Source organism: Lampetra planeri, chromosome 4 (genome assembly GCF_965212315.1).
Source record: "Lampetra planeri chromosome 4, kcLamPlan1.2.h2, whole genome shotgun sequence".
Classification (NCBI taxonomy): domain Eukaryota; kingdom Metazoa; phylum Chordata; class Hyperoartia; order Petromyzontiformes; family Petromyzontidae; genus Lampetra; species Lampetra planeri.
The window spans coordinates 12831490-12844777 of record NC_136110.1 but is presented as its reverse complement, the minus strand read 5'-3'; the positions used below and the strand labels follow the sequence as shown (position 1 = coordinate 12844777).

Sequence of the window (13288 nt, the reverse complement as noted above, 5' to 3'; positions counted from 1 at the left end):
GCTTGTTTCTCGCCACACCACTCATGTGTGTTTTGTTGGCTTTTTAAAAAAGTGTTCCTGAAAGGGATTTGTCTAGACCGCCTTTAGCGATAAACGTGCATTATATAAAAAGGGATTATGCCGTGGTTAGCTAACTGGACTTGCAAATCCTGAGGTCGTCAGTTTTATCTCTCAACGCGACAGTTGAAACGCCGAACAAGTACCCTAAATCCCCCTCCCTCTGTCCAGCCATCATAAAACTGGGTACATCACGGTTAATGACGACTGGCCTGCATGGAAGGGTCGGCCAAATTCCCTCTAGAGGGGCATCTCTAGAGCCTCCTCTATAGGAGGCCCTTTTTACAGCAGTTATTTATACACAACGTGTGAGTAATATTGGTTGTATTCACACAACAACAAAAAATCACGAGTAAAATTGACGTTGTACTCTTCGTACTGCACGCTTTAAAAAAATACCCCGGCTCAGACAGAAGTGAACCAGAGGTCACATTTTTTAGAAGCATGTAAACCCATTGCAGAGGTTAATCCATAATTGGTACATGACTTGGCATTCGTTAAATGCTGTGGGGGGGGAGCTGAGTTTTTCATTAACAAAGGCAATTTGTTTAGGGTCCAAATAGCCGTTAAAGTAAATGTTTAAGCAATTAAATTGCGTATTTAATTAATTATCCCAACACTGCTGAAATGCTACAATTTTATTGAGGGACTGTGTGTTGTGTTGGTGTGGTCTGGGACTGTTTTGCTGTTATTTTACTGCATTTCCCAAGCCTGGGAATTTAGGTACTGTATTGCACTAATGCAATTTGAACTTACATGCTTTATTGTTGGTTTTGTTTAAGGAGTCCCACGGTGGTATCTTTCTCACCTGGTGTCCAGGAGGTTAGATCCCGACTAGTGGTGTAACTATGTTATCAGCTCAGGGGGGTGCTGTAATCTGTCAGGTGGGTCCCCACTATTTGATTTGTGCAATTTGTGGAAGCCAACCGTTACTGCTCTAATTAAATTAAAACGTGTAACGTAAATGAAAGCATTTTCATACAATAAATGAAAGCCGCGTTTGAAATCAGTTTGTGTTATTTTACACTGTTGAAAACATCTCATGGTGGTTGTATAGAGGTATTATTGTGCATCTCCCATTTTGTTAGCCGGTGGTATCGGACACGTGCCAATAGGGGGCAGAAGAGGGCCTGAGCCCCAGTGTTAAGGGACGATGGCCCAACGGTAACCCCTATGGAACTGCATGACCAGAGGTGCAGTCCCCAAACCCCAGGAGGGGGCTGGGGGATGACATCACCCCCAGGTACTGCTGGAAGGTTCGAGATGAAAGGTGTGGTCGGGGTGGAGTAAGCCACGGCTCTGTATAAAAGCCGGACCTCTGAACGATTTCGGCAGTCGTCGCTCGCCGGACGATTGAAGAAGCCTCCTGAAGAGAAGAGCCCAAGGGGCAGAGCCGTACCCCTGGCTAGGGTCGGCTCAAGCTTATATCAGTGAAGACGCAAGCTTCACTCGTGAGAGGTGTACGTTATCCAGTAAGAGGCGTATTAGTCCGGAGGGGCTACCTCCCTAGCATATCGGGTGTAGGTGGCCGTTAACCCTTTGTGTTACGCAGTTATTGTTAGATGAAAACGTGTTGCCTCAGAGAACTCTCTACTTATTTACCAACTACAGTTTCAAAAGGGCCTAATTCGTAGCTTTGGCCACCAGCTAGTTCCGCTACTGATACCGACCATGACGCCTGCTGTATATTTGGAGTTTGCGTGTCTCTCTCCCGTCCTCCGGTTTTTCCCTCCACATTTAGAAACATGCGTTTAGATGTTTAAGATTATTTCTGCTGCTATAAATTTGCACATTGTAAGCTTTGTTGAGCTATCATTTGTGGCCAGGTCGCTTCTGAAAAAGAGCTGTACAACTCAGTGGGCTTTAACTGCTAAAATAAAATATGTTAAGTTTTAGGATATTTATTTTTTGCTATTTTCTTATCGTTCCGATAAAGTCGTTTGCACTCCTTTGGTTCCTTTGTATTATTTGTTGTTCAAACTTTCTAACCCACTCATCCTGAACATCTGTGAAAGAGATTCATAGGTTATCGAATTTGTCCAGGATAAGTAAAGATTCTGACGTTTTTACTTGAACAACTGTATCATCTGAGTTTGTTTTTTAGCAAACCGATGCATTGAAAATGAAGCAAAATTTGATCATTACATGCCAGTTATATTATTTGGTACTTTCGGTAAAGTCACGTAGAAAAATAATTATTTATTATTTTCATTATTTTTATTACTATTTTTTCTATCTACGTGACTTTACCAAAATAACCAAAGAATATTAATTCCTGCAGTCACGAAAGTTTTAAGTCATTACATGCTAGGTTTCGCAGGAGATTACAACCCAAAAAACTAATTATGAATCAGATTCGTCGTGACAGCCTGCGCATGAAATGAACAGTCAAGTAAATTCATACAATTACCAAGTTCAACACATTCGTCCATTACGCTGCCTTATAAGGACAACTGTAATATACGACGTTTCAGGCAATGTACCTCCTTCAAAGTGCATAAATAGAGAGGCCAAAGAGTTAATAAGAGTTGAAAACTGTACCTGATGAGAACTACATTTAAATTGTTTCCTGATTGAAGAGTGTTGAAATTGGTGTATTAATAGTTACATATTAGTAGTTATTGAGAAACAGACACACCATTCAAAGATCAATAATAAATATTGAAAAACAAACTCAATTTCCGTTCAAAGCTAAACTCGTGAAATGTTGCTGGCGCATTGCATAGCTGCGTGTAACTGTATTATGGTGTCCGCTTTTATTTCAACTTAAAACCTGCAGTTAACGGAGCAAAAGTAAGAGTTCTTAAAGAGATTGTTGATATCAGTGTTCTAACACGAGACTAGACTATGTTGATTCGCTATGCAATTCAGTTTACGCTTTTAAAAAGTTTTTACGATGTCTGATTATATCACAGCTGCGTTTAAGTGTCGTCTGATGCTGTATTTCATAATAAATTTGATTCTGTGAAGTGTCAGATCTTATATTAAATTTCATTTAGTGAGTACACAAACGACTATTATTTTTCCGATGTCTTATTTCGTTTCAACTTGATTCTGTGTAATACTTTATCCAGTGACTAAAGCAAGGCTGCATGCTGATGTCCGATTTTATCTTAGCCATGGATCAGTGTATTTCGAATCCAGGTTTATTTTTAATTCATCTTAAACATCTTTCTTTTTCGTCCGATCTTGTACAAACCTTTATTCACTGAGTGCACGCAAGACCATTTTGTTCTGATGTTATTTCCCTTCAAATTGATACTTGGAGTGTTTCATTGTTTTATTTATTTAATCCGTGAGTGCATACAACACCATTGTTTTCAGATGTGAACTTTTGATTGTCATACTCTTTGGTTCTTTCGGTAAAGTCACGTAGGTATAACATAAAATAAATCACGACGTTTCGATTGCAACACAAGCGGTCGTCCTCAGGCGGAAAAAATATAATCCAGCAGTGGAACTGCTGAACCAGCGAGAGAGCTGTTACAACAAGAGGTTATATATGTGGCGATGGGCAAGCAAGCGGGGTCTGAGATGGAAAGGAATTCCATCCACGGACGTAAGTACGTCAGTTGTGTTAATGGGGGAGATTAGTGAGAGAGGGATAAAGGAAGGGAGATTAGCATGAATGAGCTTCCATCGCCACATAAGAGTATCATGCCCGCATATGCGCACAACAGCAGTGTTATTGAGAGATTAGCACCATGAGAGTGCAATCCAAAGGACGTGAACATGAAAGTGCAACTTTTTGGTTCTTTCAGTAAAGTCACGTAGAAGGGAGTGCAATCCAAAGGGCAAGTGAGCCTGAGAGGTGCAATCCAAAGGACATGTGAGAAATCTAAGAGAGAGGCATAGAGAGAGAGAGACACACAGAGAGTCGGAAATAACAGCTGACATAGGCAGGTAGGATGGACACATCACAGTAAGTTAAGACTTTACCTGGTTAATAACGACCTTCCAATGATTACTCAGTTTGTACCCATCTTCTCGGTTGAAGTTGTGTCTGTGTTTATATATCTCGATGGCTTCATGAACAAATCTCTGAAGGTAGCCGGTAGGTTTGCAGAGTACCTCCGACTTGGAAAAAGTTAATTTCGTGTGAGCCCACTGTGTTATAACAATGATCAGCCACGGCAGAGGTATTGGTTCTAGCGTGTTTCAAATCTGCCTTGTGTTCGCGAACACGGTCCGAGACATGTCGTTTAATTTCCCCAATGTAACTGCTGCCACAGACACAACTTAGTTTGTAGACACCAGGGTACTGCATGTCAGGAATGACATCCTTCACAGATGGGATCAAATCACAGATTTTGTGTACTGTATTGAATCGGACCTGGATCTTGTGTTTGCTTAAGATTTAGTAAAAAAAAATTGGTAACACCTGCTATGTATGGCAAGGTGATGGTTTTGATTGGGTCCTCAGATGGTTGTCTCCCCATGGTTGAGGATAAAGCTTTGCGGATTGTGTGGTCTGAGTAGCCATTCATCTTGAGGGATTGGTGTACGTGCTCCAGTTCACTGGCTAGGTGGCGCTGTAGTGATATGATGAGGGAATTCTTCTGCGCCGGATGCTGGTGGGAATCAGGCTTTAGATAGGAATCCGTGTGGGTGGCTTTCCTGTAGACGGAATGTCCCAACGAGCCATCAGGCCTCTTCTCGATCAAAACATCAAGGAATGGTAGCTTGCCACCATTTTCCACTTCCATGGTGAATTTGATGGATGGGTGTATGGAATTGATGTGGTTGAAAAATTGGTTCAGTGCTGGCTGGCCATGTGGCCAGATGACGAAAGTGTCATCTACGTATCTCTTCCACAGGGAAGGATGTAGGGTGGATGTCAGGATGGCATCTGATTCAAATTTCTCCATGAAAACATTCGCTACAACTGGTGATAAGGGATAACCCATAGGGGTACCTTCATTTTGTTTGTAGAATGTACCATTCCAGATGAAGTAAGTTTTGATCAGGCAGTTCCTCACCAAAGTTGGTACATCAGGATTCAGTCCCTGTTGGACCAAGTCTTCAATGATTGCTATGGTGTCAGGTACAGGTACCTTGGGGAACTCAAAGACTACATCGAAGCTGACAAACAAATAATCTGGAGACAGTTTTATTTTATTTTTCTACCTACGTGACTTTACCGAAAGAACCAAAGAGTATGGATTCCTGCAATCACGAAAGCTTCAAATCAAGATTTAGATTGTGATGAATAACTTTCAGTTTCAGTTAAACAAAAAATGTCATTAACATTTTTCCAATTCCGCGGGCGATTTCATTGAGCGAAATATAATAAAACAACAGCAACATGTCATCAATGCTCAACGAATCATTCGTGGATCGAGATGGTCACGTCGTGGTCAAGTGGCACTCACCCTCCTTTTTCATTGATTGGATAGGCGCCGTTTTTATTATTTAAAGTCAGCTTTTATCGTACGACATAAACCATTAATCAATTAGTTATTATGTCTTCGGCGCTCTGTGTAAAAGTCACGAGTGAAAGCATTCCGCTAAATAATTTGTATTGCATTATCATACCTGTCAACCCCTTATCAGTGGCTACCTTATTCGACCATTTCAGACCGCATTGGTCACCCCACGCATCCGACAAAGTCCCATTACAAGGGAGAAACACAAATAGACACACTTTGAAACGGCTTTACGCCGTATGGACCTACAAACTCAATTTCCCTGTACAAGAATACGGGGTAAACTGCATGGGTTATCATTTATGCCATAATTTGAACTCAACAAGATGGCCGCTTGGCAACAGACCCACTCAGCCCCGGTTGTTGCCGTGCACGTGCTGGAGGAGGAGGCGATCGCATGGTGGTGGGGGGTGGTGGGAGTGGTGATGGGGGCTGATGGTGGGTGGGGTGTGGTGGGGGTTATGGTGGTGGGTGGCGGCTGGTGGGGGGTGGTGGTGGGTTGGGGCTGGTGGTTGGGGGTCGGGGCTGGTGGTGGGGGGGCTGGTGGGGGCTAATGGGGGGTGGTGGGGGTTAGTGGGTGCTGGTGGGGAGTGGTGGTGGTTGGGGGTAGGGGCTGGTGGGGGCTGGTGGGGGTGGTGGGAGCTGGTGGGGGTTGGTGGGGGGTGGTGGGGGCTAGTGGGGGCTGTTGGGGGGTGGTGGGGGCTAGTGGGGGCTGGTGGGGGGTGGTAGTTGGGGGTAGGGGTTGGTGGGGGGTGGGGGCTGGTGGTGGGGGGGGGCTGGTGGAGGGACCTGGTGGGGGTGGTGGTGGGTTGGGGCTGGTGGGGGTGGTGGGAGCTAGTGGGGGCTGGTGGGGGGTGGTGGGGGTGAGGGCTGGTGGGGGCTGGTGGTGGTGGGTGGTGGGGGCTGGTGGTGGGGGCTGGTGGTGGGGGCTGGTGGTGGGGGCTGGTGGTGGGGGCTGGTGGTGGGGGCTGGTGGTGGTGGGTGGGGGCTGGTGGTGGTGGGTGGGGGCTGGGGGTGGTGGGTGGGGCCATGGCCGTGACGTGTGTGGCTGAGGCGGCGATGCTGCCCCACGTGCCGGGAAGTGAGACCGGCGCCGACTTCCGTCCTCACGACAGTGGCGAAGCGGTCGCTCTCTTGGCCGCTCTCTCTCCATTCTCTCCCCGCGCTCTGTCCGCTCTCTCCGCCACTGATCTCCGCTCCGTCTCCGCCTCGGTCACACCGGGGAAGCCCCTCAGCTACTGCCACGCTCCACGGTCACCACCGGCGCAGTATTCAGCTGCTCTGAAGGTTCGGACACACGCCGGGCACACCCCCCCCCCCTCTCTCTGTCTACCACTCTACATCTCTCTGTCTCTACATCTCTCTACATCTTTCGTCTCTCTCTCTCCACTTTGCCTGTCAGCGGTGCATCTGTGACTAGGGTGGCGCAGCGCTACGAACCCGGCCACCCGAGTTCGATCCCCGCTCACGGCCACCAACACCACAGTGACGAGCATCTGAACCGGTCCTGGGCCTCCACCTGGTCGACTCAGCCTCAAACGAGTACCCGGCGCACTGTGTAAACACCGCCACTGGGGGAGACAAAGGCGGCCGGGCGTGGTGCTGGCCACCCACCCCCCCTCGTGTGCCACAGCGCCGGTAGCCTTAGTAGGTGCTGCTGCTGCTCGCTGCTAACAGCACTTGCCCCCCACAGTCTGTCAATGCTGCACACGTGGGGGGCTCATTGCTGCCTCTGTGAGCGTTTATTGTGCCCCCCCCCCACTTCCGTGTCGATCCACTGCTGGATGAGCCCCTTCCGTTTCAAGAATTCGGTTTAGCACCGTATTCTTGTACGGGGAAATTGAGTTTTCATGTCCAGACGTTTCGATTGAGGGTAAACTAAAACATGTTTGTGTTTCTCCCCTGTGATGGGGCTTTGTAGGGTGAACGTTTGAGATTTATAAAGGCACGGGGTGACCAATAAAGTCTGAATTGTTCTGTAATAAGTTAGGTATTGATAAGGGGTTGACAGGTATGGTTTAGTATAGTATATTGTATAGCAGAGCAGTCAACCCATACGATTTACCTCGTATTCTTGTACAGGAAAATAAAGTGTCAATTTGTGTTTCTCTCTTGTGATGGGGCTTTGTAGGATGAACGTTGAGATTTATAAGGTTACAGGGTGACCAATAAAGTCTGAAATTGGTCTATAACAAGTTCGTAGCCATGGAGTCAACATTGGGGGGGGATCAAATCTTCCAGGGGGTCTGGGGGTCCCCCCCCAGAAAAAAAAAATCTAAATTTGAAAACGAATTTCCTGCATAAAATATTAAAAAATTCACTTAACACATGGGCTGGACTTTTTATTTTATCTTTTTACAATAACGCATAATAGTGTATTGTAATACATTGCTCTGTTTTTTCTTTTTTTACCTTTTCTTGTTTCATTGTATGTAATGGCAGAGATTAGGGATTAATAAAGTACAACCATATATATTATTATAATTACGGCCTTGGTCTGTAATAAGGTAAGGACACTGATAAGGGGTTGACAGGAATGCCTACGTCTCTTGTGTAACGCGTTGACGCTCTAGTTAAGGAGTTGACTTGTTCGTCATGTCGCTGCAAGCGACTTATAATACAAAGGGCTATTGCATTTGGTGATGCGTTTTCGGTTTGAGGATACGGTTTCGATTTGTGTTCTGTAAAATGTTACGAGGTTAAGCGTTACAGCTTCGTTTATAGATCATTGTGGTACGTTTAAGCACTTGCTGGCATCCCCGATTGTATTGAATTACAGCGAGAGAGCAGAACGGCAGTGGGCGAGCGACCTCGCTGACTCCTGTTAAAGACAAGTCACGCGGAATGATCACCAGTAGTCGGCTTGGACTTCCAGGGGCTTGGTTTGCCGATAGTCGACACTAAAAATGGTACCGCGGGGGAGATCGATGGCAGAGGGTTGGCGAGATTTCCATCCAGCAGTGGATTTATCGGTGGTTGACTTCTTTATCTGGCACGTGTGTGTGGTGTGTGTGCCGAGCCACAAGCATCAGCAGCAGCTATCGTCATCTGCAGAGAATGCAGTGAATGTGAAGTTGGGTCTTCAACAATCCCCGTCTCTTTGTGCACGACCGCTCAACACGGTTCAGGTTGTCACTTTGCAGGCACGCGGCAGCATCAGCAGCAGCATCAGCAGCAGGCCTTGGCCGGATCTGGACTTGTTTCAGCAGGAGGGGCCATGCCACGGGACCAAAGATCAAACAAACCCTGGGCGGGTTGATCAGAATCCGAATATTTATTCATACTGGAGGAATACGATGAGTTATCAAGCTATTTTTCACCGATGTTCCAGCAGATTGCTCGTTGACGATGAGAGCCGCTCCCCCAGTGCCACAGTGTCTCCTTGTTGACTCGTCCTGGCGTGGCGCGTTGATGGTCCACAGTGCCGTGATGACAGACGGGCGAACGGGGGGCATCTTACCCAGCTCAAGAAAACTTTTATTTTACCAGATTAGGCCCACTGAGCTGTGTAGCTATTTTCAGAAGCGCGACCGGGCCACAAATGATTGCTTAACGAAGTAGCTTATCGCGTCGAAATTTATAGCAGCCAAATACTCTCAACACGTGTTTAAAATGTGGAGGGGAAAACCGGAGGACGCGGAGAAAAACCCACACGACCACGGGGAGAACATGCAGACTCCAAATATACAGCAGGCGTCGGGGTCAGGATCGAACCCACGACCTCCTGCATACCAGGCGATGGAGAATAACACCTTGTCACCGTGGCAATGCACAGCGGCGGACTTGGGTCGGCTTGATTCTTCCCCATTGGCGCGCCAGTCGTAAACTCCCGCCGGTTGATTGCGCCGTGGTGGCTAGATGTTGTCTCCCTCGCCTGGTATACCGGAGGTTGTGGGTTCCATCCTGATGCCTGATGTATATTTGGAGTTTCCATGTTCTCCCAGTGGTCGTGTGGACTTTTCTCCGGGTCCTCCGGTTTTCCCCTCAACATTTAGAAAAAATGTTTTTACAGTATTTAGCTGCTATAAATGTACACGTGGCAAGCCACTAAGTTGAGCTATAATTTGTGGATGTTTCAAGAATGACTTGTGTACCTTTTTAGCATCAATCATAGGGACTTTACACTTCTCATTGGTTTGGATGAGGGTGTTATTTGTGTGTTTGTCAGGGCCAGGGTCTTTTGGAATGAAAGGTCACGTCGTTAAGTGGCATGTTCTTCTTACGTAAATGTAGGGTTCAAGTTCAATTCTGTATGCGCACTTTGAAACGTAGTGCAAGAAGATGGGGACTTAAGTGGCCATGCAAAGTACTTGTTTCGTTGTAAACGACGGCTGTAAAGATTAAAATGCAGTGCAACTCCTCTCATCCAACATGGTGTGCGGGATGCATGTTCTGGCAAAGTTTTCTTTCCACATCTCAAATCTGTGATGTTTCTAATTCATCTCCCTGCACGTTTTCTTGTACATCACGATGGTTTCTCCTCCCATGCATCTCCAATGCATCGCTAATAATCTCTGCCTTCCTCTTCCTGCGTGATTTGGTCTTTCCTGCCCATGCTGGATTTCTGTGAAATAAGAGCTTCATAGCTCAACGGATTTTTTTCAGGATAAATAACGATTCTGAGAAAAGATTCCGATTATTTCATTCCGCACACCTTTCATTCCGCACACCTCCTTCCACCATGCCTCTCAGCCCCCAGCTGTGTATCATTCGCAGGTTTTGCTGTGTCTCTCTTAGATCTCTCTGCTTACTCTTTGGTTCTTTCGGTAAAGTCACGTGGAAATAAAATAAATAATAGAATACGACGTTTCGATTGCAACACAAGCAACCGTCATCAGGTGTGAATGAATGCAAGCTCGGAGAGAGACACATATACAGAGAGAGACATACAGAGAGAGAGACACAGAGAGAGAGACACAGAGAGACACACATGGGGGAGAGACACCTATACAGAGAGAGAGACAAACACAGACACGGAGAGAGACATACACAGAGAGAGTGAAACACAGAGAGAGAGAGACACATGGGGGAGAGACACAGAGACACACGCAGAGAGAGACACAGAGACACACGCAGAGAGAGACACAGACACACAGAGAAACAACGCCTCTGTGACGAGGCATTATATATAGAGAGAGGGGGGGGGGCAGAGAAAGTAGTATGTCAATGAGAGCGGTAGGGGGAGAAGCGTCGTATTCTATTATTTATTTTATTCCCACGTGACTTTACCGAAAGAACCAAATATTAATTCCTGCAGTCACGAAAGCTTCAAATCTCACTGCTTCTTTAATTTGTATTATTTCCCCCACGCCTTGGCTACTGCTTCTGCATCCTTTAACTAATTGCATGCTGACTGTTGCACTTTTGTTTAATCCATTACACTGTACATTTTTATTTTTATTTGGTGAAGGATATGCGCATCACATTACCCCCCCCCCACGCTTTCAGTGGAAGCAGGGAAACCCAGCCATTTGAATTGGTCATTAGCTGATAAAAAAAACATGCTCCATTCACCTGTTCATTACCATTATTGGCAGGCACATTGAAGGTTCGTACTGCTTAAAACAAAATTCATCTTAATAAAAGGGTTTTTCCTCTTTTTTTCTGGCAACAAAACTGCAACCTTTTTACGAGGAATCATGTGTGCATTAACCACAATACTTGTGGCAAAGGAGATCTAATGATGTAGATGCTTAGCCCGAGCCCTCATTATTTTGATAGTGCATTGTCTTTGAGCTGTACGCCTTTTGACGTCCTCTGGTCTAGCACCAATTGAAACGAGGCTCAAAAGAAAGCCGTCTCAGGAGTGGACCAATCAGTTTCAAAGACAATGCATATATTATCAGTGTGTTTTTGTTTGCATTTTGACCACAAGTATTGTGGTTAATGAAGACATGATTCCTCGTAAAAAGGTTTCAGTTTTGTTGCCAGACAAAAGGGGAAAACCCCTTTTATTATAATATTTTGGTCCTGGCAAAGGAGGTCTAATGATGTAAATATGCATCTTCTAAAGCAGGGGTCTGTAACTTGCGGTTCCGGAGCCGCATGCGGCTGCTTAAGCACTACTTCGTCACGTTTATTTACGACCGTCTCGTTTTGTCGTGCATTCGCGACTCTTGAACTATTACGTTTTTTTTACCGAATTCGAACAAAATTCTTCTTGATATTTTGGTTGCTGACCCCTGTTCTAAAAGGTATGTTGTTGAACAGTTCCTGATCGGTGCTTGCCCAGCTGCATTGGCTTCCAGTCGCCGAACGAATACATTATAAGGTTGCACTCATTACACACAAAGTGATTGCCACAAATCAACCACAATACCTTGCTGATCTCGTCAAGGAGCATAAAGCATCACGCGAACTACGCCCATCATCACAGCGGCTTTTGAATAGTCAGCAAATATAATACGGTCACTGCATCACGCGCTTTCAGATGCGCTTCTATTATCATCTGGAACGCTCTTTCCGAGAAGAGTCAAGCCGATTCAAGTCTGCCGCTGTGCGTTGCCACGGTGACAAGGTGTTATTCTCCCTCGCCTGGTACGCAGGAGGTCATGGGTTCGATCCCGACCCCGACGCCTGCTGTATATTTGGAGTCTGCATGTTCTCCCCGTGGTCGTGTGGATTTTTCTCCGCGTCCTCTGGTTTTTCCCTCCACATTTTAAACACGCTTTGAGAATATTTGGCTGCTATAAATTTCGACGCGATAAGCCACTTCGTTGAGCAATCATTTGTGGCCCGGTCGCGCTTCTGAAAAAGAGCTACACAGCTCAGTGGGCCTAATCTGGTAAACTAAAAGTTTTCTTGAGCTGGGCAAGATGCCCCCTACCCCTCCGCCCGTCTGTCATCACGGCACCCACCGACACCACCGTGGACCAACGCACCACGCCAGGACGAGCCAACAAGGAGGCACTGTGGCACGGGGGGAGCGGCTCTCATCGTCACTGAAACTATGCACTTTCAAATCTATATTTAAATCTAATTTTCTTTAGAACTGCATTCTGTGTTTCGTTTGTTGTCCTTCCCCCGCACCTCCGGTTAGCATGGTTGGCTACGTACTGAGCGAAAAAAGTTCAACACACAAACATCTGTGCACATTCTGTTGAACAGAAAGGGATCGGTATGAAGGCCAAGGTAACAACGGAGATTCTCAGGCGCTTGCGCAATGCCATGAAGGACCTCCACCTGACAGCGGAGCCGCTTCAAGCACTCATCGTGCCATCGGGAGATGCACATCAGGTACCCAGTGCAAATTTGACGCTTGCGCACACGTGTGTGCCTCCTAGGGTTGTATTGCCCATTTTGGATCGATACAACAAATCTGAAAATCTGGCTTTGATAAGTAATTTTTGATGATCCAAAAATCTTTGTTTTTGGAGTGATCAGAAAGTATAACATCACCGGAAATTGTCACGTGCCGTCACATGGCATCAACTGACACCACTAATCTTAGTACAAAGACACGTTACTTTATTATAGAATGTAAATTACCTATCAAATAAAAAATATATGAAATGTTTTAATCATGCCTCGTACCTACATATTGGCGCGTGGTAGTGCTTGCATACACATTATGTGGTGACTTTACAAATTTGATTTGTATAGTAGGGACACCATGGTGGCTACATGTTATAACTACCTCGCCTGGTATATAGGAAGTTGTGGGTTCCATCCTGACCCTGACGCCTGTATAATTGGAGTTTGCATGTTCTCTCCGTGGTCACGTGGATTTTTCTTCAGGTCCTTCGGTTTTTCCCTCCACATTTTACAAACATAAATCATTGAATTGAGCTGTCACTTGTGGCCAG

At 45.9% G+C, this 13288-nt stretch overlaps 1 protein-coding gene across 2 annotated transcripts in view; it reads left to right on the top strand.

Annotated features, from left to right (window-relative positions):
* Positions 1-6552: 6552 nt before the first annotated feature.
* Positions 6553-13288, top strand: part of XPNPEP1 (X-prolyl aminopeptidase 1) — a 35471-nt gene continuing 28735 nt past the window's right edge. Inside the window, exons 1-3 of one of the 2 annotated variants that reach the window (XM_078593299.1) lie at positions 6553-6770; positions 6886-7025; positions 12591-12719. In XM_078593299.1, coding sequence (XP_078449425.1) covers positions 12603-12719 — 117 coding nt within the window. In that variant the 5' untranslated portion in view covers positions 6553-6770; positions 6886-7025; positions 12591-12602. The remainder of the gene's footprint in view (positions 6771-6885; positions 7026-12590; positions 12720-13288) is intronic. The other variant, XM_078593298.1, reaches the window with a different exon arrangement.